The following is a 26651-nucleotide window of genomic DNA, read 5'->3' on the forward strand; positions in this document are numbered from 1 at the left end:
TTAAAAGGACTCAATTCCAAAAATTTAGTTTTTTACGTAGAAATCCCATCATTTCCCAATACAGGGAATTGCAATTTCTTAGACCAATAAGTACTTGGCACCGGAAGTGGCAACATCAGGGGACTACGCATCTACCAACGACATCGAGATTGTAATTCTCCAGGTCCTCTATCTTGGCATAATTAGGACCCTTCGAGGATAATCTATCGTTTTTAATACCCTAGTAAATGGCATGGGTGGCATCAATACAAGGGCACATTACAATGAGTAGCTGCGCCTCCCTACATACGTGTGCGCGTGCCTTGGCCCTGGCCTACCGACTGTCTCAGCCATTGTGTGCCAAGGTAGTCAAAGTCAACATCAGCATGCTTGAACACAATAACTATAGAAATTCTACTGCATTAGCAAGGGAGACTGTCAGGATGCGTGACGATGAGGGCGCCCAGGTGACTCTGATGTGCTACAGAAGACACAGTTTCAATGCATCAAAAACTCCATGCCGGACTGTAGCAGATGTTTACGATCGGTGGAATTTCTCTTGAAGTTAGATAGTCGAGCTATGAGAAATATGAGTGCTCAATCACCATCCAGGCACTCGAAAGTTTCCTTTATATTAGACCATTCTTCAGTACAATGACCCTCAATACGTCTCTGGTGCCCGTACTTCGTCCTGCATATGGGCAAAACAACCTCGTTTCCCACGATGAAACCAGGTAAAACCGCACTAAATCGTCCTACACTGGTAAATCCGGTAGGAGCTTAGGGTAGTGTGCGAGCCGGCGTAACAGCAAGGCAAAAATATAAGTGGGAAAGGACCATTATGAGTTGATATCTCTAATGAGCGAGGATCTGATGGGCATTAGATGTGAGAAACTCCTATCCGATAATCTAAAACTTTATCAAAGTGCGATAGTAGGGCTGTTAGTGCCCAAGGGATGCTTATGGATATCCCCTTCATTTATAAGAAATATGCAGAACCATACAGGTTTAGGCCGGTTCCCACCCCAGTGATATGTTTTAGTTGTCTCATAAATATCAATCGCAACGAATATGTAGTGTTGGCTACTCTAAAAGATCCATGCGAGGGCTGCAAGCATAGTATGGTGCGAAATGTTTCATGTCTGAGGCTCCGAGGCATCCATAATAACACTACACCAATTTGTAATCAGTATTTTACCCCGCACTTCAGGGCCGTTATGTAATTGAAACTCGGGCTATTAAGGTTGATAACAAGCTTACTATTGGGTTACGTTACCTTGTGGGGTCGCGAGGAGTCAGGTTTAGAGTTACACCAGCTCCCGGACATGAAATGTGGAAGCTCCCAACCTCACTAGGGCATTTGACCTACGGGGTTTTTCTACTTTGGGTTAATGGGCACTTGGATATAATTTCATGGATCAAGCCAGGTTCACCATTCTTCACTGCAGATGTCCAATCATGGTTTAGTGCTCACTGAGATATTCACTGTTCACTAACCCCCTCCCACCTCGTAGTTCTTGGCGTCATCCTATGCCCACAGCTTGAATCTAGGCTTCTGAGACATCTTCCTACATACAAAAACCCGGTTCCTGCTCTTGTATATGGAGTCCTAGGTTCTAAAAGGGGAGAACCGTCTGGCCAAGATGCTCACGCCAGATGTTTAGTTTCGCAGATAGAACTCAGTCTTACCCCTCTACTGCTGGAACCAGGACTCATCGGCGTTGGTGGCCTCAGCCCTCTTCTTCTGCTGGAACCAGGACTCGTCGGCGTTGGTAGCCTCGGCCTCACCCCTCTTCTGCTGGAACCACGACTCATCGGCATTGGTAGCCTCAGCCCTCTTCTGCTGGAACCAGGACTCGTCGGCGTTGGTGGCCTCGGCCCTCTTCTGCTGGAACCAGGACTCATCGGCGTTGGTGGCCTCAGCCCTCTTCTTCTGCTGGAACCAGGACTCGTCGGCGTTGGTGGCCTCGGCCCTCTTCTTCTGCTGGAACCAGGACTCATCGGCGTTGGTGGCCTCGGCCTCACCCCTCTTCTGCTGGAACCAAGACTCATCCGCGTTGGTGGCCTCAGCCCTCTTCTGCTGGAACCAGGACTCGTCGGCGTTGGTGGCCTCAGCCTCACCCCTCTTCTGCTGGAACCAGGACTCGTCGGCGTTGGTGGCATCAGCCCTCTTCTTCTGCTGGAACCAGGACTCATCCGCATTGGTGGCCTCGGCCCTCTTCTGCTGGAACCAAGACTCATCCGCGTTGGTGGCCTCAGCTAAAGAAAGAGTCTTAGTCAGTCAAATACCTTTGAGGTTTTCGAGGGGGCAGTATACATACCACGAGGGGCAGCAGGATGGGCAGCAGCGCAAGCCGCCAGGGTTCCGAGCACAATAGTGAACTTCATGATGACTATTTCTTTCTTTTTTTTAAAAAAAAAATCAATGAATAGAGCTGGTTGGTTTCTGGTAGTTTGTAGTTTGGAAAGCGACTGGTTGAGGTTGGCGGAAATCTCAGAGAGAGAGTGCAAACATGAGCTCTTGTATACTCATCGACAGAGGCACTACCGAGTATTTCAAACGATACCTTGTATTAAAAAGGGAAAGTTTACGACGGCTTCTGGGATAATAGTCCCTCGTGCTATATGGAACCCGCAGACAGGAGTCTCACGAGGCCTCACGACGGCGGCTAATCCTCCTCACCTTCCATTCTGAGGCCTTATCATCATTATGACACCTGTTGACGAAACCTCCCCCGCACGACAAAGAGACGGTATTGGACAGCCAAGACATCATATGTCGTTGAAAGTTCCATGCATTTGTTAGACTATCCGCGCTTCGGGAATCGGGTTGTTTTCCAAGTCGGCAGTGCGGCACGTATATACACCTATTACGCGGTAGATCTTGGCTACTTGGCGGGGCCAAATTATGCTTGATATGCATGGGGTGAGACTCCGAGCTCTCCGCCCAAGGGCTTTTGTGGAAAGATTCTACTTCTTGTACGTATTGGTAATCATGACCTTCCACTTCGGGGCCACAGAATGATGACGGTCTCGCCTCTTCTCTCTAAGACTCCACTATGCTCTTCATCAGGACTGATCGCGATGATCCCCCTCCTTAGTTAAATCAATATTACTCTTTGTCTTGCCTTTCGCACGCAATCTCCTCCATTGTATCCGTATCTTGTCAAGACACCCCGCCATCTCTCAACCTCGCTGCGGCGCACCACTTGTTATCCTCACTGTTTCATTTTCACCACATCAGTCATGGAGCAGAATGGCAAGGGATACGCACCAATCTACTCCGACGAAACTTCTGTGTCTAGCTTCGAAGATGCCGACGTTGGTCAAGCACGTCCCGGGAAACCGCGGCCCTTGATATCGAGATTCGGCACCTGGTTCCTCCATGCGGTGTTGATCGCAGCGTACACGACTGCCTTCCTAGTATCGATGCATCACAACAGGAACAACCTGTTTTGGCTACTAGACTGTGAGTCTTTTGGTTCTTTACTCGGGATTCGATCACTTAATCTAACCATTTCACAGCGCCGGCCAGTTCTATCGGGACCGACAGCCACTTGGAGTTTTTCGGTGTTCCTATCAAAGGACCACTGCCTGGTCCCTACACTGGTGAACCGTCGCCAGAATTAGACCAAGCATGGCAGGACCTGCTGCAGTGTTTGTTCATGCCAGATCTTCTCATTGGCGGGAATAGATTCTGACGAGAGCAGACAACAACATCCGAATCCCTGACGACTGGGTGCATCGCTGGGGTCGTGAACACGAGGCAGTCAAGTTGCCAGATGGCGGGTATCTGGGCATGCTCAACGTCTTTCACGAGCTGCACTGCATAGTGAGTCATTGGGTCCTACTATACAGCTACTGCTTTGGAACTTTACTAAGTGTGATTTCAGAAACGACTCTACCAGACACTGGCTCCCGAGTATTACTATCCGAATGCCACCGAGGAGGAGCTTTTGGTAAATCGAAACCACAGCAGTAAGCATAACCTACCCATCCAGCCCCTTGTGAGCGCCTGGAATACCATAACGGCAACGTCTGACACCAATATTCTACAGAACACTGCCTTGAGGTCTTGCGAATGGGGACCACATGTCGCGGAGACGTCAACGTCATCACCCACATGTGGACAGATGTCGATGCCCAGCCCCTCGTTAATATGACGTCCTCGCACCAGTGTGTCAATTTCGACAAAGTGATTGATTATGCTCGCGAACATGCAGTGGACGTGTACAAGGAGAACTATGTCGTCCATCCCAAGTTCGGTAGGTCCCTCCAAATACTAATCTACCCACTCATGAGACAAGCTGACTGGGGCGGTATACAAAGGTCCTGCATTCCCACATGGACAAGGCATCAAACCATTCAAGGATATCGGCCACAATCACGGTTAGAGCGGTTGGTTTGCAATTTCCGTTTGTGCAAGACATGAGACCCATCTAAGAGCTGTTCAAGGGGTAGGGAGGGGAAACAGTCGCGGGCGAATCTTCACCTTTCGTGTTTCCGGCTCCTTGTACGTATACAGTACAGATCAGTAATAGAACGCCTCAAGCGCCAAGCTAGAGCACCCGCCGTGCCATGAATACAGTGCTGTGCAGTCATCGGGGCAGAATTGTTCAAGCTGCACTCCAATAATCCAAAATTCCATCTAATTCGCTGCTCAGCCTCCAAGTCCTTGCCTTCCAGAAACTTCCCCAGCCTTCCCCAGTCTTACCGTATTGGGGGCGTGTCCCGCGGCACGACACAGACACGTTGGTTCTGAGCGAGACCGCCAACCACTTTTTACGGGTACTACCAGGTTCCATCACACGCAGCATACCCGCCAGGCGTCAACGGTCAGCCGCGCGTCTAGGCCAAAGCTCCAGCCCCCGACCAAGCTTAATTCTGATGGCACGGTAGGTATTCCGGGGCCTCCGATGCGCCTCTGCCGCCCAGATGCCAAGCCAAGAAGAGCATGCCACTGCACTGCACTTCTTTACAACGATTACGTGCACCGCCACGCCACATCCGCCTCACACGCCACGCCAATCCATCCATCCATCCATTCATCCTCCAGATAATATCAAGCCATGAGCCGCCGGAGTTTTCACACGGACTTTATAAGTCTTCCACTCTCTAGAATCTGGAGCAAACCGCCCCGGCACGCCGATGACTCTGTCGAGGCTCCCATCGGACGATGGACCGTTCAAGTAAAATGCCCGTGTCCCGAGCCTGCCGTTGCATACGAACTCGTCAGAGGCAAACATGGTCTTTGGCACAGCCTCCCCGTCTTCATGTTCTCTGTATACTTTAAATGCCCCGGTTTCGACCATCCCGGGTGCCTCTGATGGTGAGGGAGATCCTGCAGCAGCGGCAGTCACACAATCACACAATCACCAATTCCAATCCATCCGGACCAGGTAGTCTGGCAGCCATCAGACATATACCACCTTGCTACTGGCCCATGAGATCTCCTCTTGGCTGCAGGCCCTGCTTGTCCCTTTGACCTTGCACTCCTCTTCCGCCCACAGGATCCGTTAGCCAACTACCCTATGCCTCTACCCATCGAGGCCACCGTCGGCATCGCCATTGGCGTGCCGTCCGTCGTGATCGGCGTGCCTGGGGCGGCTTTCGCCATCTGGACGATATGGAAATGCTGTCGGGAGAGACGAAAACCAGGTGCGAACATGGATAGATATGGAATAGCAATTCAGGGCCCCAGCCCCCCCTAGTCTGTTTCCTATTTCTAACGGTTGAGTAACAGCTCCTGCGCCCGACCCCGAGATGGGCACCGCTTTCGTCTTTCGTCGCGACGATCGCCACTACCACCTACAAGTGCCGAAACGTGCGATGGCTCCTTGGCGAAGATAGTCAGGGGTCTTTACTAGTCGAGGAGCCGCTTGATTTACTTGGAGCGCTATGGATTGCGTTGGCAGGAGGCCATTCGCCCAGTAGATGGTGAAGCACGATGGCGGCTGGCATTAGTCGGGGCCTCCGTTGTAGTATTCGGAGAAGGGTCGGAGTTTCGATGATTTTCCTTGGTTTTACGGATACAGTCTGGTCTTATTCACGAGTGGCCATGTTCATGCAAGGAGTTGGTCGGTCGGTCGAGATACGTGTATGAATACATAGACAAGATTCCCATACTCCCCCAGGGTCAAAAACATGTCAATGGTATTACTTCGAAGGATCATTACAATGTGAACAGGGGTAGACGCCCACTACTACTATGTGTCTGCCAGTGTGAAACCCCATGACCCAGGCTGGGCGTTCACACGTTGCCAAATGAGCCGACTCGTATCCATGAAATGATAAAGCTCGAGCCGTTCCCCGTTCCCCACGCCGGCGAGTCCGGTTCTCGGGGGGCGGCCCGGAGCCGAGTCACCCGACCCCGGGCAGACAAGACCAGCCAGCCTGATCAACTAATACGCCTCTACTTCAACTCGCAGAGAAGGCTCGATGGTGACTTTGGTGTTTCATCCAAGGTCAAATGTGCAAACAGCCATCTCACTGTTCCATGGGCATTTGCACCCTCACCTGCTGGCGGCGTTGCCGGCTGGCACGCGTGAGACCATTTCATGTCACCGCTACGAAGTACGTGCGAGTAAATAATGCCTGTTTGCTATAGCCCAGGGTCTACGGATACTCTGCACCTTACCCACAGACACATGGTAACATGAACTATCTCGTAATGCTCCTCCACCCTGCTACTACATAGTAGTATAGCATGCGGCCATCATGTCACAAACTCACCTGACAAGCTAACTTTATTTCCAACTAAAACTGCTGATCGCAGATAGTACTCCCCCCCATCACCGTGACGATCTCAGCCTTGCCGGTCCACGCCGGTCGCAGAACGTGGCATCAAGATAATAATGCTAGCGGGTATAGCATTCCTTCGGCTGCGCGATGCCAACGACGTCGACGAATCCGGCAGGCGACAAGACACGACAAGTCAAGCAAAGCAAGACCTGGCAGAGATGACCCGTCCCAACGGCCTGTCGCATGGCGTCACCGGCCTCTGCATGCGTCCTTCAGTGCATCGTCCAATTGCGAAATGAGGCTTAGTGCAGCCGTGAACGTTGTGTCAACGGATTCAGCCCACATCCCCACGAGTCACGACCAACATGTTCATGGAGTATGGTCATGGAGTATGATCATGGAGCATGTCCCAAGGCCACCCAAGGGTCCAGCTCAGGGGCTTTGGGGCGGTTTGACCCGCAACGAAGCAGGCCAATAATGATCATACAGCACTGCGCAAAGAGGATCCAGCAGCCGGGGGTTAGACCCTCACGTAGCCCAACAAGCAGCCACGGGCTCCATGGATACATAGCACTCGTATTTCGGGGCCCTAGAAACCGCCAAAGAACTCGCAGAGAACGCCTGAGACGGGACGGGGGGAGCCTCGCAGAGGGGGCTCATCCCGGTGATCCCACCACCTCTTCCAGAAGCCACGCGACCAACGACGGCATCGATTGGACCGAGCAATCTATTCTTGAAATCTGAGACACAGAGCAGCTCCAACTGCCGGATTGGTTGATTGGCGATTGGACTCAGAGTCAATCGGGTTGACCTCGCCAGATTGTTTCACCTTGCGTCCTTTCCCGCACTTGACACAAATCATACAATCCCACGATTCCTCACGATACTCACGACGGTGCCTTCTTTTGCTTCACTCAACACTGGGCGAAACTGGATCGAATCCCCCCGGGGCCACGACGTCGCGCCATGCCAGAATAGTCAGGTATCGGGCAACGCGATGATCGCCTCCGGGGAGTGTTTCGTGAGGTGTCTGGGGGGGGGGGCTGCAGCGCACTGAGCGCAGAACTCCAAAGTGTAGAGATGAAGGACTCGAGGAGGATTCGTGACATGCAGGTTGCCCCTGGAGGCTGACCCCCTGTTGGCAGCGATCGGCACTCAACCTTGTCCACGATTTCAGCCCACAATGCCCCCCCAGCTCTAACTCCTCGTCGTGTAAAAGACCATGTTGCTACTATGTAGTATATAGACGTCGCTGGGGCTTCGAGAATCCACCATGATCTGATCAACTTCCCCAGGCCCATCATTTGGCATCACCCACAGCGGTGCGAGAGTCCTTGTTTTTGTCCAGTCATTCATTTCGTGGATTGCCGTGCAATTCCCTCTTTCCGACCTTCTTGACTCTCCAGTCTCTCATTATATTCTATTCTACGTATTGTACTCTGCTATCCCTCGGCCCAGTCACCATGACCTCTCTCACTCATGTCCTGGCCGGCATCGCCGCCCTGAGCACCACCGCCAGCGCCAGGGTCTTCCACTCGGGCCCCGTGGTCCATAACCTCCACCCCAGGAGCGACGACGGCAACAACCTCATCGCCCTGCGCGCCGATGGATCCGCCACCACCGTCCTGGACGACACGCCCGTCATCCGCGCGGCCGCCGGCGAGGAGATCCTGAGGCCCATCCGCCCCAGCAAGCCCCGCTCCGGCGCGACGACCGTGTCCACGTCCTCCAAGGTCGCCGTCCCCCAGAGCTCGTACGGCCTGCGCAAGGACGGCGTCTTCTACTGGGGCGGCGAGTCCGGGACCATGGCCGAGCTGCGCGTCAACATGCACGGCGAGCAGGAGGCGCTCATCGACATGGAGCAGTTCGACGACCTGGTCGAGTCGCTCGACTGCCCCCAGGGCGACGGCAAGCTCAGCATCCGGTTCAAGGACCAGGCCGACTTCGACTCGGCGGCCGACGTGTGGAACTGGGTCAACCAGGAGCCCGACCACCACTTTGTGCTGCTGGTCGGCGAGGGCGACTGCGGGTGGAACGACGACCGCGTGCTGTTCCACGTCGACGGCCTCGAGTTCAGCGACGACGTCGAGACGGCCGTGCTCAACGCCCAGCGCACCAGCTGGAAGGAGGCCGTCCACAGCTTCGACCTCGACATTGGCAAGCCGGCCTCGGACAGCCAGCTCGTGCGCCGGGGCATCGACCCGTCCTTCTCGGTGCCCATCGACTTTGACATCTCGGGCAAGGGCGTGTCCTTCAACATGGACGGCGTCGACTACATCGGCTCCTGCAACAACTGCACCGCCGTGGGCTCCTTCGACATCGAGGCCCACTTCAGCATGGAGTGGTTCGACATCTCCGAGGCCTCCGTGTCGCTCAGCACGCCCGGCATCTCGGCCACGGCCATCCTCGACGTGACGGTCAAGGGCGAGCTGACGGACGGGCTCCTGGAGAAGAGCTTCCCGCTGTTCAAGGCGTCCCCCGCGGGCATCTCCATCCCCGGCATCGTCACCATCGGCCCGACCGTCACCGTCGCGCTCAAGGCCGGCGTCAACGCTATCAAGGGCGGCGTCAAGCTGACCCTGGGCGGCACCGCCTCCATCCCGCCCTCCACCGCCACCCTCGACTTCCTCAACCAGGACAACACCAACTCCGAGGGATGGGAGATCCAGACCGAGGCCGTGCCCCTCGAGGCCGACGTCTTTGTCGAGGCCAGGGCCTACACGTCCCTGACTCCGTCCGTCGGGCTGGAGCTTAGCGCTTTCGGTGAGAAAAAAAAATATGGTTAATAGGAATCAATGCATGTCCGTGACTGACCCTCGTGCAACAGAGCATGGATTCGCCGCCGAAGTGGCTTCGGACCTGCCCGTCCTTGCTGGTGTCGTCAAGGCTATTCACTGTAAGTCATTCCCCTATCGCCTCCATCCAGCTGCAGTTGCGCGAAAGAAAAGAAATAGGAAGGGAAAAAAAAAAAAAGCTGACAACGGGGGACTGCACAGCTCTCACCTGCACCGCCTGCGACCAGTTCGAGAATGCCGTCGAGGGCAGCGTCTCGCTGGGAACCAACATTGGCGTCGCCCTGAAGAAGAAGAATGGCGACACCCAGGAGGACCTCTGGTCTCTGACCTTTTTCGTGAGTTCCTTCAACACGCCGAGAGAGGTGTCATGGAAACTAATAAGACTTCCGTTCCAGGATGCTTCGATGCCTCCCCTGGCCTCCTTCTGCGAGGCTGTTGGACCCCAGAACTGCGGTAACAACAGCACCATGAAGTACCGCTTCTAAACTGCCCGTGGCAGCAGAACCCATTGACGGTGCGTGGAGGTTTGGCCGCGACGATCGCGTTGGCGCTGAGTTAATGGCGGAGGGGGGAATTTGTGTCGCGGGAAGTATATATGGTAGACAATGTACAATTCAACACCTTCCAATTTCCTCGTGACAGTATCTCTGCTGCCTATTGTCAAGTACGAGGTGTGAGGGTACGTCGGCCGGACGGGAACTCTCATTGTCGGCTGTAAGACTGAGGACAGGGGGTTGCATCCAACGGGAAAATACCCCCGGATCTGGCGAATAATTGGCATTGTGGACAGAGACTAACTTAGTAGGCAAGTTTGGGCAAGCTTGAACAAGCTAAAGATTAGAACATGGACCAAAATTCATGGCACATGTCATATGGAGGCTGAGGACCCCCAGTCGGATACTTCCCAACCACAGTGGAGTTGCGGTACGTACTCAGTATCAGATACGGCGAGGCTGGCACGGAGCAACATGCAAGATGCCCATCGCCTCCGTCAACTTGAAGTCACTCGTCAAGTTCAGAGCGACTTCAGAATCCCTGACTCATCCACTCTTTCTCCTTGTCGTTCGACTTTTTCCATGGTGTCGTCTTACTTACATCATATATCAGCCACCCCAGGGACCGGCTGGGGAACTCGCTCCGGAGAGTCCCATGCGCAACCCCATTGCGATCTGGCGTTCCATTCAAGGCTTGTAGTATAACAATAAGAAACCCCCGCGAATCCTTTCAAGTACCTGTATACTTGTGGTTGCGATGACGTCGTAACAGCTCCTGTATACACGCAAAGTTGTGGGAGTGTGGAGTAAGTATGAGCTCATTGAGCTCACACCGGAACTCTCCTGCCGGTCCTCTTCACTAGATCTCAGACACCCAAGCTCATGTACTCCGTACGCAATGTGTGGCCAGCAGTGGGGGATCCTCCTTCATCTCCCATTTAAGGAAGATCTGGCTCAGGCGATCGCAGAGGATGACGTCCTCCCTCGGCAACATGTCTCTCGTAGCGGAGATGACGGACTGTGAGACGAGGTGGTTAATAAATGGGCTTACCGACTCCTTCACGGCACTCCAAAAGTACGCCCGAGCCAGCAAATCCCAATACCCCGATACCCTCTGGTTGACATGCAGCCATGGGAGAAACCCAAGCCAAGAAACTAAAGCCTCTCCTTCCGACGGCCTCTTCCCAAGGGAGTCCGATGCGTCTGAATAGGGATCCCATCGAAGCCAAGCTTCCCAGCTCTGTCGCCATGGCCCCATGGATAACCTCTACGGATTACCCAACCAAGACCCCCCCAAAGCGTCTATCCGTCAAGATAGCATGTGAGGGCTGCCGGCGTAAAAGGTCCAAGGTAAGGCACCAGCATCTTTTCCCCAGCGCAGCACACCCAAGCCACCCGCCCTGGACCCAGGGCTAACTCTCCCTCCCTTTCCCCCCCCTCCAAGTGCGACGGCCAGCGTCCTTGCTGCGAGCAATGCATCCGCAAGGGGGGGGACTGCGTCTACGTAGGTGAAGAGGGCGAGACGATGAGCGACGCCCTGAAGCGGAAGAACGGGTTCCTGGAGCGCGAGAAGACCCGCTACGAGGACTTCTTCAGGCTCCTGCACACCACGCCCGACGGCGACGCCCTCGACATCCTGCGCCGCATCAGGGCATCCGAGGACCCGCTCGCCATCCTCGACGCCATCAGGGAAGCCGAGCTGCTGCTGCCAGACGGGCCAAACTGCTCCGGCTTCGGCAGGGAGAACGTGGCGCGGCTAGACCAGAGCGCTCTAGAGAGCAGCATCATCCAGGTGCCCGCGCAGCCGTGGACCTCTGTCGCCGGCGACGGCCTTGTCTCGGAGCTCGTCTCCAACTTCTTCACCTGGGACGGCAGCTACCTGTTCCCTTCCATCGACACGCAGGTCTTTGTCGAGGAGATGAAGGCAGCCGACCCCGACAAGGCCAGCTGGTGCTCGCCCTTTCTGGTCAACGCCATATGTGCCCAGAGCTCGGTGGGTTGCGATGTTGGCCTCCTCCACACAATGAACACTGATTCTGATGCTTTGGCAGTTGACTTTGCCGCGGGCCGGTCTCTTTGGTGCCATGACCGGGCAGAATACAACGGAGAGATTCCTCGACGAAGCCAAGATGCTCATCGACCGGGAGCAGGGCCGCGTCAGCATACCGGCAGTGCAGGGCCTCATGCTGATGTACGTCACAACGACATGCCTTGGCCGTGACAGAGTTGGGCGCATGTGTCGGCAGATAGCCCTCGACATGGTCCGCCGGCTCCAGCTCGAGACGCGCTACGCCTCTGGCATCACGGGCACCACGACGACTGATCAGGACAAGGGGCTGATTGCCAGGGCCCTCTGGGGTCTTTTTCTCCTGGAAACGTGCGTCAGCCTTCTGGATATTGCCTATGTCTCATGCTTCTGACTGACAATTGAGTGCGAGACAGACGTGTTGCCTTCTTCTACTTTGAGCCATCTCAGATTTCGCCTCCGCAGATCCCAAACCCGTTCATCGTGGAGGAGCCCGTAGAGGGAACTCGGCTGGAAAACGTCGACATCCTCGGCCGGCCGTTTGGGACGTCCCAGTGCGACGTTCCGCTGGTGCCCGGCATTCTCGGCCCAGCATGCGCCCTGGCAGAGCTCTTCTACAGGATCATGGTACACAACACCAAGCCAGAGGGCGCTCGGGGCGGCAACGGCGACATCTACGTCCAGAAGCGGCTGTACTCCGAACTAAGGCAGCTGGAGGAGAACCTCCCTGGGAGGTTTGTCGTCGAAAACAACTTTACCCCTTCAACGAGCTTCCTGAGGTATATCAACCCCTAAAATCCCCCCCCCCCATGACGGTCTGCGCTTACAGTTGGGGACCAGGCTCAGTTTGAACGAGACGGCCTTTGCCATCATCCAGACGGTACGGCACCGGACGCTGTTCGAGATGCCGGCCAGCCAGCCAGGGACCACGATCCAGGAGCTCTGCCTCCGGCACTGCCAGTCCGACATTGAGACGATAGAGGCGTCGCTCCAGGCGTGGCCCTTCCAGACGACGCACTGGCGCCACCTGTACCTGGCGATGCAGCCCCTAGTGCTGCTGCTCAACAACCCACTAGGCAGCGACCTCTTCACCAGGGGCTGCCGGTCGATGCGCCTCGGCAACCTCACGTTCCGCATCTGCGAGTACCTGCTCCAGGCGACACAGGCGTTCGCATGGGCGACGCGGCAGCCCATCCCCGAGGCGGCACGGGGCTACCTCGAGGGCTGGAGGCACGTGGACGGCGTGCCGGATGGGCCTGACGGGCCGGACGGAGTTGCTGCTGATGGGCCGGCCAAGCATGTGCATGTGAGCTTTGCGCTGCCGCAGCAGGACGACGCCAGGGACCTCCTGAACGCGGGATCCGGGCGGCGGGGCAGCAGCATCGACGTCGAGGAGGATATCGGGGCGCTGATTGAGAACTGGGTGCTGCATTGACTTTGGTGGCCGTGGATGATGCTGGCTGGATCATCTTTCTGCATAAAGCTGCATATAGACGGACAGCCTGTCGATCCCTCCCAGAGCAAGCGTGCAATTTCTTTCCTTTTTTTTCAACATGTTTTAACTTTTTTTTTTCTTTTTCCACAAGTGTACTTTGTACCAGTACGTACGTACAGGAAACGGTTAATATGAAAATGAAGCCGGGAGTGTCGGGTGACAAGTGATAATTTCGGAGAGACAAACCTGGTCCTCGGTCGACTTTACCCGAGGAAAGCGGATCAGAGCGGAGCTGGGCTGGACCCTTCCTGCCTCGTACAAATTTACCCCGTAGCTATGCGCAGCTCCACGATTATCACGATAAGATAACAGGCTCCGGCGTCCCTCGGCTGCCGACGGATCGCTCCATGAAACCTTCAACAACCCAAGCACGGCCTTCTTCCCCCATCATGGTTCTACGGGCACCGCCAATTCGCTTCACAGGTGCACGCCGTAGCACAGCGGCAGCCCTGCGGCTAGCCCGGCACCGGGCATCTGCTGCGGGAACCGACGATGCCCCGCTGCTGAAGAGGCGTGCTGTGGTGGGAAGCTTCCTCTTCCGACGCCACGAGGACGGAGTTCCGAGGGTCGCCCTGTTTAAGCGCAGCGACAAGGTCAACACCTACAAGTCAGTCAGTCCCTTTCTCTTTCTTCTTTTTTTTTTCGTGTCCGTCTCTGCGACAGGCTGACACCAATTGCAGGCACAAGTGGGCCACCATCTCCGGCGGTGTCGAACCCGATGACGCCAGTCCGCTAAAGGCTGCCCTGCGCGAGCTCTACGAGGAGACGCTCCTCACCCCAGCCTCACTCCGGTACCTCTGCCACGGGAAACCCTATTCCTTCGTGGACAACAAGGAACACTATGTATGGAGCGTCTACCCCTTCGCCTTCCACTGGCCATCCGACGCCACAGAGCCCCTGGTCCTGGGCTGGGAGCACGAGGACCACGCCTGGTTCCGCCCGCACGAGATCCCCGAGTCCGACGCCTCGGCCGGCCTGGTCGAGAGCCTGCGCAGGGTATGGCCCGAGGGCGCCCTGGGCCAGGTCGACGTCCTATGCCGGTACTGCCTCGGCGAGGCGCTCGACGAGGAGACCAGGGCCGACGCCCGGCGCGACGCCGCGGCCGCCTTCCGGGTCTTCTCCAGCACGGTCAAGGAGCTGATGACGAGCGGCACGGACGAGCTGTGGCGCCAGGTGCGCCTCGCGGCGTGGCACGTGTGGAACCACAGCGACCAGAGCGTCAAGGGCCCGCTGCTGAAGCGGCTGCTGCCGGGGCTGGAGTTGCTGGAGCAGCTGCTGGAGAGGCAGTACAAGGGCCCGTCGCCGCAGTCTAGGAGGCGGGGGTTTGATACGTCGGAGAGCGACCTCGCGGCGTTGACGAAAGAGGCCGACCGGTTCTTTTCTGAATTATGGGAGCTGAAATGAGAGGCACCACCACCACCACCACGTTAGATACGATACCCTGTTAATATGACACCCATGTACATATATATATACCTACTCTAAGCATTTGATTGACATCTCACAGTACAACATACTGCAATTGATATGAGAGTCCAGGTTTCTTTGCCACACGTTGTTTCCTTTATGGCGGCCGGGGCGTTCGGCGTCGGCTCGGAGTCGGCGATGATGCCCCCACACTGACCGCATCTCACATCACACCTCAGGCGACAGACAGTGTGTCTAAGAAAGAACTTATACCCCAAAACTGCATCATTCTCTAGACACTTTTCCCTGTGCGTTTTACACAAGCCCAGTAACAATTGCCGTCTTGAATGATCCAATCGAGCTGTCCCACTCACGGAAATCGCTCATCAGCCATGGCATCGACAGAAACACCAAGACTTGGCTGGATAGGTGAGCCTCTCAACGACTGCTTCAATGAGTCCACGCTGACGAGAACAGGCCTGGGGTCCATGGGTCTCGCCATGGCCACAAATCTTCAGAGGCACCTTTCCCAGACCGGCTCCCCCAGCCTCACATACCACAACCGCACCATGTCCCGCGGCGAGCCCCTACGTGAACTGGGCGCCTCCCCATCCCCCACCATCAACCACCTCCTCGCCAACACCGACATCATCTTCCTATCCCTCAGCGACGACACCGCCCTCGCATCCACCCTCGACGCCCTCACCTCCTCCAACGACGCAACACCCCTTCTCCCCGGCAAGATCATCGTCGACACATCCACCGTCCACCCAAGCTCCTCAGCCAACGCCCACGAGCGCCTCGCCGCCCACGGGGCCCAGTTCATCGCCGCCCCCGTCTTCGGCGCCAGCCCCGTTGCTGCAAAGGGCCAGCTCCTCTGGGCCCTCGCGGGGGCCGACGACGCCATCCGGGCCGTCACGCCGTTCCTCGTCGGCGTCATGGCCCGCGGCGTGATCCGTCTGGGCGAGGACGTGACCAGGTCCAGCCTGCTCAAGACGGCCGGGTGAGTTCCCCCCCCTCCATCTCTATCCCATCCCTCATGTGTACCCTACTTATATCTAAACCCATCGAAGCAACTTCGTGAACGCCGGTATGATGGAGCTCGTCGCCGAAGCCCACGTCTTCGCCGAAAAGACGGGTCTCGGCTCCCACGCAATAGAGTCCCTTTTAGAGCAGCAGTTCGGCCCCCTCGCGCACTCCATGTCGCGCCGCCTCACGACGGGCGCGTACATGCCGGCCCCCGGCGAGCGGCCGTGGTCGGACCTGAACCTGGCGCTCAAGGACGTCGGGCACGGCATCAGTTGTGCTGCCGATGCGGGCGCGAGGCTGCCTGTGGCAGAGGTCGCGATGCGCCACTTGCAGGAGGCAAGTGAGGAGGGGAGGCCGTTGGATTCGTCGTCCATGTATGGGGTCCTGCGGAGGCAGGCTGGGTTAGACTTTGCGACGGACTTGGTCAAGGAGAGGGACGACACATTAAACTCATGAGTGATGGCATGAAGAATGGAATATTCAGGCAGATCCCGGAGTCTTTTGTTGTTCAGCGGAATATCACGACCCATCCTTCTGCCCCTCCTTGTCGTCCATCAACTGACTCCTCAGGCCACCCTTGCCCACCCTCATCGCCACCTCCAGGTCCCTCTCCCCCTCTCTTAACCTCGCCTTCCCCCTGGCCACATCCCTCTCCCGCTGCCTTCTCGCCTCGTCCGCCGCTCTGTTCCGGTCCTCCAGTGCCTTCTCCCTGCGCTCGCGCTTCTCCCGCCCCTCTTCAGCCGCCTGCGCATCCTCGACATTCTCCGGCGGCGGCGGCAGGGTCTGCACGTACGCCTCGACGAGCGGATCTCGCACCGTGGGCTCCAGGGCAGCGTACCGCGCATCCACGAGCACCTGCGTCGGCAGACCCGTCGCCAGCGACTGGTTATTCAGCACATGCACCGGCTGCGCCTTGAGCAGGGCCGTCAGGTCCGCCTTGCGCGTGGCCTGCGGCTGCTTGAGCCTCGCGACATGGTCGCGGTACGCCTTCTCACGGTCCTTGTCCGACAGGTTGTGGTCCTTCATCGGGGCCTCCTTTTTGTATTTGCGTTTGAACTCTGGCCAGTAGAGCTTGGGCGTCGCCTTCTCCTGCAGGAATGCCATGTACGCGACACGCGGGTCCTTCTTCTCCTGCCGGGCACGCTGCTCCTTGAGCGCGGCGATGCGCTCGCGCGTCCACTCATCCCAGCACTCGCGGCGCGCCTTTGTGGTGCTCAGCGCCGTGTACCGCGGGTCGTCTATGATCTTGCCCTCCTCAAGCAGCTTCTCCCAGGGGCTGTACGGGTTGATTCGGAAGTCGTTGAGTAGGTCCTTGAAGAGTAGCTTCGCATCCTCCTCGGAGAATTCCACGCCTTCAGCCCCCTCCGGCCAATCCTCAATGTTACCATCGTCGTAGTCACCCGGTTCGAGTCCGTACTCCTCGCCCATGGCCTGTAATTGCGCGGCAATATCGGCTTCCGTAAACTCGACCGGTTCCTCTTCCTCTTCTAGGCCGTGTGTCCGCTGTCGTTTCGATGGGTGCTCGCCGTCTTCGCCCTCGCCCTCGTCGTCGGTGACCTCGACCTCTTCGTACTCGGAACTATCGTCTCCATCGCCTACACCCTCGCCAGGCTTGCCGTGGTCCTCATCCGTCTTGACCTCCTTCCTATCGTCGCCCTCAGTTTTACCTCGTATCCTAGCCTTGTCAAGCTCCAGGATACCGGGCATGAGCTTCTCCGGTATGCGCCAGTAACTGGCATTCTTGGCTGGGTTGTAGACGAACCGCCGCGAATACTTGGTGTAGACGAGGATCCACGGTTCGAAACCCGGGATCGGTTCTTTTCGCACTGGTTTATCGTGAGGTTGGGGCTTCGGGCGTCCCTCGTGGGTTCCTCGACCACGTCCACCACGGCCTCCACCATGGCCGCCACGATGGCCTGGCTGCTGCTGGGGCTGGAACTGCGCGAGGTACGCGTTTGCGACGTTGGGGTCGGAGAGGGAGGGGATGTTGCCGTAGGTGGGGAAGCTCAGCGGTGCTTGGGGCGGCGGTTGGGGAGCTGCCTGGGCACCGGGGCGCTTGTAGGTTGATTCTTTGGTGTCGGCGTTGTAGTAGTAGGTATGGCCGGTGGGCGCCTTGTGCTCTGACCAGCCGGGAGGCAGAGGTGCCTGCGCTGCCTGCGCTGAGGCCGAGGGTTTGTATGTTGATTTGAGCATTGTAACAGTCGGTTCACGATTGTTCCATGATGTGGAGAGGATATGGCGGGCGGGCAGAGGAGAGTGGTCGGCGGCTGCAGGTCGAAGAAGTGTTTGGAGATGGGAAAATATTGGGAGCTCCGATTGAAGCTTCCGACGTCACTTGCAATTGTTCACTGGCCGACTACCTACCCTAGAGCCAACGACAGAATTGTAATATTTTCGAATGTCAGGCCGTTCTACTGCCTTTCAATTATAATTATATACGAAAGTGCTTCAATTTACATATTATATTCTGCATGTACTTTTTGCCTTCTGTACAACTCTTATGTGGGAGAATCTAAAGCCAAGCCCCCAACCTGGAATTCAGCGAGGTTGGTGAGCCATATCTCCGAAGACCACATTAGCATTTTCCCATCTCGACCATTGTCATCATCAAACTACATGTATGTCCTGACCTACCGAAACTAGGTCAGGATCGGATTACTAAACGCCCACAACTCGATTGACTACCCTTACCTGTGCTTATGGATCTGCAGGGCCGCTTGTGAGCTTAAGATAGCCTCATCCCTTGGCCTCGTTCCTATGACCCGGCAAGCCGGAGACGCGATGGCATCAGGACGGGGACATGCCTCGCCCACCCGGCAGTCGCCCATTGCGCGGCTGTGGCAGGTGCTGTTCTCGATATTCCACTGATGGCAAAATCACTGACCTCCATAGACTACGAATGCTCCGGACTACATTGGGCTCATTGCAATTCTGGTTGGGTGGATTCTGGTGCGTTGCTACATGTCGGCTCATGAGGTTCAGCCCATGAACCAAAAGAGCCTCATCGGATTCTGGCGGGCAACTAACAGACCCTCTGTCAGATTACCATCTTTGTGAACCCCTTTCATAGGCTGTTCTTCGTCAACGACCTCCAGATATCCTTTCCCTTTGCTGAGCACGAGCGCGTCCCAGTCTGTAAGTCTCACCCTCTCATCTAAATACTCAAGGACCTTCCCCATGGCCATAAGACTCACCGAAACCTAGGGTTGAACTTTGTCTACGCTCTCTTCATCCCCCTTGGCGTCCTTATTGTTATCAACATCGTCCTTCGCTCCCCTGTCGCCAAGCACGAGGCCACATACCTCCCCCTCGCCATCTCCATCACCCTCACCTCCCTCCTCACCGACATCATCAAGAACGCCGTCGGCCGCCCTCGCCCTGACCTCCTCGCCCGCTGCGTCCCAGCCCCAGACGCACCCCAGGACGTCCCCGTCGGCGTCTCCGTCTGCACCGCGCCCCAGGACACGCACATCTTCCAGGAGGGCTGGCGGTCCTTCCCCTCGGGCCACTCCTCCTTCTCCTTTGCCGGCCTGGGCTTCGCGGCGCTGTTCCTCGCCGGGCAACTGGGCATCTTCCGCCCCGGGTGCCGCGACCTGGGCCGCTCCCTCATCTGCCTTGTGCCCCTCGTCGGCGCCACCCTCATTGCCATATCCCGCTGCGAGGACTACCGCCACGATGTCTACGACGTGTGCATCGGCTCCGCGCTGGGTATGGCCGTTGCGTACTGGAGCTACCGCCGCCACTGGCCCCGCCTGTCCAGCTCTCGCTGCCACGAGCCGCACCAGGTCGCAGAGAAGAAGGCTGGCGACTCGGGGTGGCGGCGGGTGGGAGATGAGGAGGAGGGAACGGGTGGTGCAGGGTATGAGATGGAGGTGTTGCGGGAGGACCAGCGCGGATGATGATGGAGTGAGGTGTATTAATGCAGAGCACTTCTTTCCGGCAGGCTGAGGTCTGGCTTAGGCTGGTGACCGGGGGATCTTGTAATGTGGGTGGTTCACAAGCGTGGGTTCATGTTTTACAAACGGGCACAAGACATCATGTACATACGATTTAATGCACAAAGCACAATCCACTGACTCATTCATAACGTGGTCATTCCGTTGTGATATTACAAGGATCATGTCTAGCCCTCTTCATTGTTTTGCTCTATTTCTCTTCGCTGTCCTCCGCCTTGGCCAGGTCGTTCTTCTTCAGCAGCTCGTCGATTGCCTCCGCGCTCCAGAGTCGGTGGTAGATCTTGCCATCCTCAGTCTGTCCTACCGTGGCGAACTCGACTAGAAAAATGTTAGAACCATATCGTAGCCCAAGGTATTTCGGGGAACCTACTCTTCTCGCTGCTCAGCTTGGTCGAGTCCATCGTCTTGCTCAGCACCTTGACCGCCATAGCGCACGCCTCGTCCAGGGTGCAGTCTTCCTTATAGTCCTGCTTGAGCAGGCTCTGCGCGCTCGCATTGTTGGCACCCGCACTCGTCGCCTTCCAGCCGCCGTAGTTACCCGAGGGGTTGCTGAGGTACAGCTGGAACTGCCGCCGCGGGTCCCAACCAGCGTAGATGAAAGAGACGCCAAAGGGGCGCAGGCCACCGTGCTGTGTGTAGCCCTGCTTGAGGTCACACAACCGACGCACGAGCTGTTCGCAGGGGATGTCTTCGTTGTAGGTGAGGAGGTAGCGCTGGGCGGCTTGGCGGGCGTAGTTGATGAGGATGTTGGCGTCGGCAGTCATGCCAGCGACGGCACAGATCATGTTGCTGTTCTTGTTAGAGAAATCTAGTGGGCTGTGTGGTGATAGACGCACTCATTCAGGATGTACAGCTTCTCTGCCGACGTATCCTGCTCCAGCAGCTTCGAGGTGACCTTGCGCTCGGCGGCCAGGACAATACCATCCTTGGCTAGGATACCAATCGCAGTACCGGCGTGGGAGATGGCTTCGAGGGCATACTCAACCTGGTACAGACGGCCCTCGGGGGAGAAGATGGTTGTCTGCCGAGTGTCAGTTGGGGATGGAGTCGGGGCGAAGTGCCGGCCTTGTCTGCCAACGGTGGACGTACTCTGGAATCGTAGCGGCGAGACATGGTGAGAAAGCTGAGGGGAACAGCAGTGACTCGACGGCAATATAGAAGAGGGCTCGTTGCCGGAATACGAATTCGTGGTTGGCGGCGTCGAGGAGGGGAATGGGTGCGGATTGTAGTTTGGCGGGGAGGTGTTGCCGGGGTGGGAGATGCGAGTCGTGATACCCAAGCGATGGAGCTCCAGGCACGACCGCCGCGTACAGCTGTTGAGCTTGTGGTGCAGGTGGGCGAGCGAGGCTGAGGTCATCAATAATTTAGCCGAGGATTACCCATTTGTGGCTGATTCCTTTCTGTGGCTGGTGGCCGCATTTGTAAGCACATGGGAGCTGGCCACCAAGCTGCGAACGTTGTTGGTGAATAAAATATCAACAAGCAAAGGCAAATAATAAGCACTGATAAAATTACGAACGCTAACGGTAAGAAAACAAATCGAATCTATCTAGGGAAGTACAAGGACCTGTCACGGAAGGTACAGTTCCGGTTGCTGTGGCTGAAGCTCTGGAGGCACAGGGAGCTCCTGAGCTTTCTCTCACTCATTCCTTCCCTGCACCACTCACGTCAGGTTTTCGTCGCCTCCACATTTACCTCGAGCATCCCACCCGAGGAGGTCCAATTCTTCTCTCCTCCATCCTCACCACAACCGCCCTCCGCCATCTGTTGCCCAGCAGCTACTCTCAGCCTGCTGCATTTTCTCGCGCATCTACAGCGCATCTCGGCTTTGCATTGGTTTAAGTTCAGCGGCACTCTTCGTAGCGACGCGAGCTTTTTGTCGCGTAGTCCCTGCGACCGCCCTTAGGACCCTGCAACACGCGACACCACGCGCGCAAGCACTCTGCGCACGTCCACTCACCTTTGTTCTGCGGCAACCTGAACTGCTTGTGGGCAGGCGGCACGCGCCAGGTAGTTGCAGACATTTCAACTGCTCCCTGCGTCCCATCGCCGACTCTTGCGACCGGCGCGTACTATCCGGAAACTGTCGCTGGACGGACGGATTAGGCTTCTAGGGAAGCAAGTGTCTTGATTAGTCGTGCTGTGACTCTTTGAATCTCGTTTTCTGCCTGCCGGGCCCGTAAAAGACCCCAACCAATTCCCTCCTGAGGGCTCGCGTCTCGTCCCCGTTGTACAGCAGTAGACTTCAACCACACCAACCATCAGTACCTGCGGCAACGGTAGCCGTTACCCGAACGGCTCAACGGGCCACAACGCACCCGTCCCCACGCGCAGCAGCTTGCGCAAGCGAACAAACACCCTGGGATCAACCGTGATCTCCGCAGAGCAGCCACAATGTCTGGTAAGCAACGAACCTTCATACACAGCCCACCGCAGAGGTTCACCAATTCTGCGTACCGGGAGCCCGCAAGCCCAGAGGGCGCCGCCAGCAAGATGCCGCGAGGGTCAAGAAAAGCCTATAGGAATTATCCGACTGACAAAATACCTCCAGAACCAGAGCCGCGTCGCTCTGTCCGGGCCACCAAGGGCCAGCACACCAAGTCCTTCGATGAGCTCGAACCCGCCGCCCCGAAACCACGCCGGCAGAACAAGATGACCAAAAAAACCAAGAAGGCTCTGGAACAGGAGCAAGACAATCAGGACGACCAAGACGAGATCATCCGCTGCGTCTGTGGCGCCACAGAGCAAGACGAGGACTCAGGCGAGGCCTGGATCTCATGCGAGACATGCTATGCTTGGCAGCACAACGTGTGCGTGGGCGTGAGCTCGTACGAGGATGAGATTCCCGAGAACTACTGGTGCGAGCGGTGCCGACCTGAAGATCACAAGGAGCTTCTCGAAGGCATCAAGAGGGGGGAGAAACCATGGGAAGAACGGCGCAGGGCCTTTGAAGAGAAGAAGAGACGCAGAGGAGGACGCAAGCCCAAGGGACTTCGCAAGAGCGATTCCAAGGAGCCCGAGAAGGAGAAGGATCTCAAGGCAAAGGGAAAGTCACCAGCACCAGATGTCAAGGAAAAGAGGGAGGGCCCTGGCAAGGGCAAGAGGAAGTCGCGTGAGGACTCTCACGATACTGACGGCAATGGAAAGGTACGTTTTACTTGGTCGCTCGAAGGAACTAGACTAACAGGTGGCATACAGTCAGCCAAAGTGAGGCGTGTTTCGACGGAGCCAGCAGCACCAGCAGCAGCACCAGCAGCATCAGCAACACCAGCAGCAGCATCAGCAACACCAGCAGCAGCACCAGCAGCACCAGCAGCACCAACAGCGCCAACAGCGCCAGCACCAGCACCGCCAGCGCCAGCACCAGCACCACCAGCAGTAGCGCCAGCACCAGCAGGAGTTCCAGCAGCTCCAGCGTCACCTGCGCCACCGGCGCAGCCCAAGTACACGCCCCCGAAGGACCTTGAGCCGGCCATCAAGGAGCTCCCGCCGACGCGCAATGGCCCTGCCAAGTTGCTGAAGAGGTCGCTTGTCCATGTCATGACCGGCATGGCCAAGGACAACAAGCTGGATGTGCCCGAGGGCTCGACCGTCGACAGCATGGCCGAGACGTCTGCGCTGCAGATTGAGCGTGCCGTCTTTGACACGCACCCCATGGCAAAGGGGCATAGAGAGTACAGCCAACAGATAAAATCGTTGACGTTTAACCTCAAGCATAACCCCGAACTGGTCCATGGCCTGATGCAGGGCACCCACACGCCGCCCACGCTGGCGGTCATGACGTCGGATGAACTGGCCTCGGCTGAGATGAAGCGACAGACGGCCGAGATGAAAGCCAAGGCCGAGAAGGCATCGATATTGTACCCGCAGGAATCATCCGGCCCCCGAGTAAGGAGGACACACAAGGGTGAGGAGGTGGTCGAAGATGAAAGCTTCATCAATAAGAACGACGACGCCCCGCCGCCACTACCACCCGGAGGAGGAGGCCCCCCACGCCGCTCCGTTTCAAGTGCTCCTGGCAAAGACCAGGGCTCACAGTCCGTGAAGGATGAGCCGGTGGGCGCAGAGCAGACTGAGCTTCCAGCACGTTCGCCGCCGCACGATGAGACGGGTCATCATCGTTCCCCGAGCCAGTCCCACTTTGACATCAAAAAGGTCTTTTCGAGCGTTCGATCACCGTCTACATCGCAACCCCGCCGTCCGTCTGCGCTGACAACGAGCGGGCCTGGCGAAGATGCGGATGTCGATCGTCTACTACAGGACGAGAACGAATCGCCCCCCTACTCGCCAACGGAGGAAGCACACGACCCCGACGTCATCTGGCGCGGCTCCCTCGCTATGAGCTCCGTCGCTGACTTCCAGGCTGTGGGAAAACACATTGGAGGCGCCAACTTCGCATCCATCGGGCCGTGGTCGAACCTGATTCCTCATCGGTTGACCGTGGCCGGGCGCATCCCGGAGCAGAGCGCCATCGAGTACCTATGCGGCTTACGATACAGCTCACTGACGGACGTCATTGTCGTCAACATTGAGCCCGTATCCTCCGAAGCAAAGACCGAGTTCAACACCATGATTGATTACTTTGTTAGCAAGAAGCGGTACGGCGTCATTGGTGACAAGGTGGCCGGCAATGTTCGCGACACATATCTGGTCCCCGTCCCGCCCGGCGAGGACAACCACCCAGAGTTTATGCTCAACCTTGTAGACAACCACATCCCCAAGAGCCGCAAGGAGCCGATGCTGCTCGCCGTATTTGTTTACCGCAACGACCCGACACAGCTCAAGACAGGGACACCACCTACCCCTTCTCAGTCTGGTGCAAACACGACGGGCACACCGAATCCCGCACCGGGGACTGCGGCGGCTCCAGGACCTGGGGTTCTACAGCGAAGCAACTCGGCCTCTGGACCGGCCTTCTCTCCAGCCACCCCGCAGGGGACATTCTCCAATGGTCCGTTTCACTCGACAACGCCGGTGCCCGTCCCACAACCCCCCTACTCTCGCCCCCAGCAGCCGCCACAGGGACCGGCAACGACTCAGGGCCACCCGCCTCAACCCCAGCAACTCCAACAGATATCAGACCAGGAGGCCGAGAGGCAACGCGCGACACAGGCGGGCGAGGCTATCGCCCGCGAGGTCCTGGGCCCCGAGCTCCTGAGCTCGCCATCGGTGCAGTTTTTGCTGCCACAGGCATGGCAGATGTCGCGGCGCGAGTGGGAGGTGATCAAGGGCATATTTGGACGCGAGCCGCGGGCGAGGGAGGATCTCAAGTTCCTTGGGGAGCTGATTGAGAAGGCGGGCAAGTCGTAGGGCGGCGTTGCTCCAAGTCTTTTGGGCTTTTGATGGCACACACACGGATACGGATAAGAAAAAAAAATAAAAGCAAGGGAGAATTGGGGCGCCAATATGATATGTTCGGTTTTCTGTAGTTTTCACGGTAGTTGGCCGGTTGGGCGGGTTTCTCGGTTGCCCAGGGAGATGTGTTGATTCATGGTATTGTATGCTGCTGGGCTCACCGGCGTTGTTATCTCATTCCGAGTTTGCTTTCCTGTACCATTGATGATTCTGGTATCCTGGTATCTTGCACACCTGTAGTGTATTTATTAGCTGTTGAATAAGTTGTCGGCTCATGACCTCAATCTCACAATGATGGTGATCGTCCTATGTAGCTGCGCCTAATCGACATGGTTCACCCTAGACCGGGTGTAGGACAGCTGGAGTCCTGGACTGGTCTAGGACACTCTCTGACAAGTGCGTATTAATAGCTAGGATCCCGCCACTGACACTCCACCGGGGTTGATGACGTGGATCTGAAACGTCAGGACGAATAACTTGACTGAGCTCCCTCCCAATTCAATCATTCTTCCCCAATTTCCGCATCAAATCTCTCTCTATCATTCGATACTACCCAGCGCAAGCTAGTAGACAAGCTGCACCCGAATCATCATCCAACGGGCGTCAATTTTTTCCCATCCCACCGTCGGGACCGGAGCAGTACGAAGCACCAACTAGAAACAACACGATGAAGATCCCCCAGACAGCCGAGACGATTGCCAAGCCGGTGGGCACGCCGTGCATCGACTGCGGAGAGTTTGAGTGCTGCTGCATTCCCATCCCCTGCACCATCCTGTGAGGGGAGAGATGTGTGTTCTGGGTCAATGGAGACGCGCGGCGAGGTGGGACGGCGACTGGAGGATGAGGTTATTGCAAGCGGGAGATGTGGGAGTTATTTCAATGGCAACTGTCGCGTGGTACGGGTATGAACCAAGTGATTCGCGATGGACGAATTGATATTATGTCTGAGAAGCGCCAAATTCGAACAAAGCTATGGGAAGCCAGCAAACGCCGGCCAAGTCTGTCGATGTCATATTCCCCGACTTTCCATTGCAGCTCTATAGGAGAATGAGTCTATTATTGGGACGTCTAGTCTATCGTGACGCCCCTGCGTAAAATTAAGACCTATTTTAGGTGTCCGTGTGGGAAGCCTTTAGACTCCGTGTGCGCCGCCGTCAAGGCTCGAAATTGTTATTCGTATTTCGTTGTTCTGGCCGCTGGATGTCAAGCGACAGAATCACGCCCTCTCCCCCCTCTGCCTGGCCCACGGAGTTGGACTTGGGAGGGCTCGTGCCTGTCTAGTTAGCGCGTGTCGCGAGCATTGTGGCTGCGGACTCTGTGTTCCCTCTCAAGACGGCGAAGCTGTATACCAAGCCAAGTTCTCGGACTCTGCGC

The 26651-nt window shown here is 56.8% G+C and overlaps 10 protein-coding genes across 10 annotated transcripts; 7 read left to right on the forward strand and 3 right to left on the reverse strand.

Moving 5' to 3' along the window:
* Window positions 1-1672: 1672 nt before the first annotated feature.
* Window positions 1673-2367, reverse strand: ACO1O0_005864 (uncharacterized protein; the record flags this gene model as incomplete). The annotated part of the gene is made up of 2 exons (XM_083195271.1): window positions 1673-2238; window positions 2301-2367. The coding sequence occupies 2 exons, from the start codon at window positions 2365-2367 to the stop codon at window positions 1673-1675; spliced, it is 633 nt and encodes a 210-aa protein (XP_083048287.1).
* Window positions 2368-3225: 858 nt separating this feature from the next.
* On the forward strand, window positions 3226-4373 carry ACO1O0_005865 (uncharacterized protein; the record flags this gene model as incomplete). The annotated part of the gene is made up of 3 exons (XM_083195272.1): window positions 3226-3448; window positions 4083-4244; window positions 4309-4373. 3 exons carry the CDS (start codon window positions 3226-3228, stop codon window positions 4371-4373), a joined length of 450 nt encoding a protein of 149 aa, XP_083048288.1.
* Window positions 4374-8183: 3810 nt separating this feature from the next.
* ACO1O0_005866 (uncharacterized protein) lies at window positions 8184-10000 on the forward strand (the record flags this gene model as incomplete). Its single annotated transcript, XM_083195273.1, has 4 exons — window positions 8184-9483; window positions 9548-9616; window positions 9717-9850; window positions 9911-10000. The coding sequence occupies 4 exons, from the start codon at window positions 8184-8186 to the stop codon at window positions 9998-10000; spliced, it is 1593 nt and encodes a 530-aa protein (XP_083048289.1).
* A 1257-nt stretch (window positions 10001-11257) lies between these two features.
* Window positions 11258-13470, forward strand: ACO1O0_005867 (Zn(II)2Cys6 transcription factor; the record flags this gene model as incomplete). The annotated part of the gene is made up of 5 exons (XM_083195274.1): window positions 11258-11359; window positions 11454-12002; window positions 12061-12386; window positions 12452-12814; window positions 12876-13470. The coding sequence occupies 5 exons, from the start codon at window positions 11258-11260 to the stop codon at window positions 13468-13470; spliced, it is 1935 nt and encodes a 644-aa protein (XP_083048290.1).
* A 449-nt stretch (window positions 13471-13919) lies between these two features.
* On the forward strand, window positions 13920-14934 carry ACO1O0_005868 (uncharacterized protein; the record flags this gene model as incomplete). The annotated part of the gene is made up of 2 exons (XM_083195275.1): window positions 13920-14137; window positions 14211-14934. 2 exons carry the CDS (start codon window positions 13920-13922, stop codon window positions 14932-14934), a joined length of 942 nt encoding a protein of 313 aa, XP_083048291.1.
* A 395-nt stretch (window positions 14935-15329) lies between these two features.
* On the forward strand, window positions 15330-16422 carry ACO1O0_005869 (NAD binding domain of 6-phosphogluconate dehydrogenase-domain-containing protein; the record flags this gene model as incomplete). Its single annotated transcript, XM_083195276.1, has 2 exons — window positions 15330-15940; window positions 16011-16422. The coding sequence occupies 2 exons, from the start codon at window positions 15330-15332 to the stop codon at window positions 16420-16422; spliced, it is 1023 nt and encodes a 340-aa protein (XP_083048292.1).
* A 63-nt stretch (window positions 16423-16485) lies between these two features.
* Window positions 16486-18159, reverse strand: ACO1O0_005870 (uncharacterized protein; the record flags this gene model as incomplete). Its single annotated transcript, XM_083195277.1, has 1 exon — window positions 16486-18159. One exon carries the CDS (start codon window positions 18157-18159, stop codon window positions 16486-16488), a length of 1674 nt encoding a protein of 557 aa, XP_083048293.1.
* A 778-nt stretch (window positions 18160-18937) lies between these two features.
* ACO1O0_005871 (phosphatidic acid phosphatase type 2/haloperoxidase) lies at window positions 18938-19865 on the forward strand (the record flags this gene model as incomplete). The annotated part of the gene is made up of 3 exons (XM_083195278.1): window positions 18938-18942; window positions 19037-19101; window positions 19171-19865. 3 exons carry the CDS (start codon window positions 18938-18940, stop codon window positions 19863-19865), a joined length of 765 nt encoding a protein of 254 aa, XP_083048294.1.
* A 247-nt stretch (window positions 19866-20112) lies between these two features.
* On the reverse strand, window positions 20113-21035 carry PRE9 (proteasome core particle subunit alpha 3; the record flags this gene model as incomplete). Its single annotated transcript, XM_083195279.1, has 4 exons — window positions 20113-20240; window positions 20293-20711; window positions 20759-20943; window positions 21012-21035. The coding sequence occupies 4 exons, from the start codon at window positions 21033-21035 to the stop codon at window positions 20113-20115; spliced, it is 756 nt and encodes a 251-aa protein (XP_083048295.1).
* Window positions 21036-22316: 1281 nt separating this feature from the next.
* On the forward strand, window positions 22317-25232 carry BYE1 (Adenylosuccinate synthetase-domain-containing protein; the record flags this gene model as incomplete). Its single annotated transcript, XM_083195280.1, has 3 exons — window positions 22317-22323; window positions 22474-23069; window positions 23121-25232. 3 exons carry the CDS (start codon window positions 22317-22319, stop codon window positions 25230-25232), a joined length of 2715 nt encoding a protein of 904 aa, XP_083048296.1.
* Window positions 25233-26651: the final 1419 nt, after the last annotated feature.

This window comes from Amphichorda felina, assembly GCF_050947745.1.
Source record: "Amphichorda felina strain 45539 chromosome Unknown scaffold_6, whole genome shotgun sequence".
Taxonomy (NCBI): Eukaryota; Fungi; Ascomycota; class Sordariomycetes; order Hypocreales; family Bionectriaceae; genus Amphichorda; species Amphichorda felina.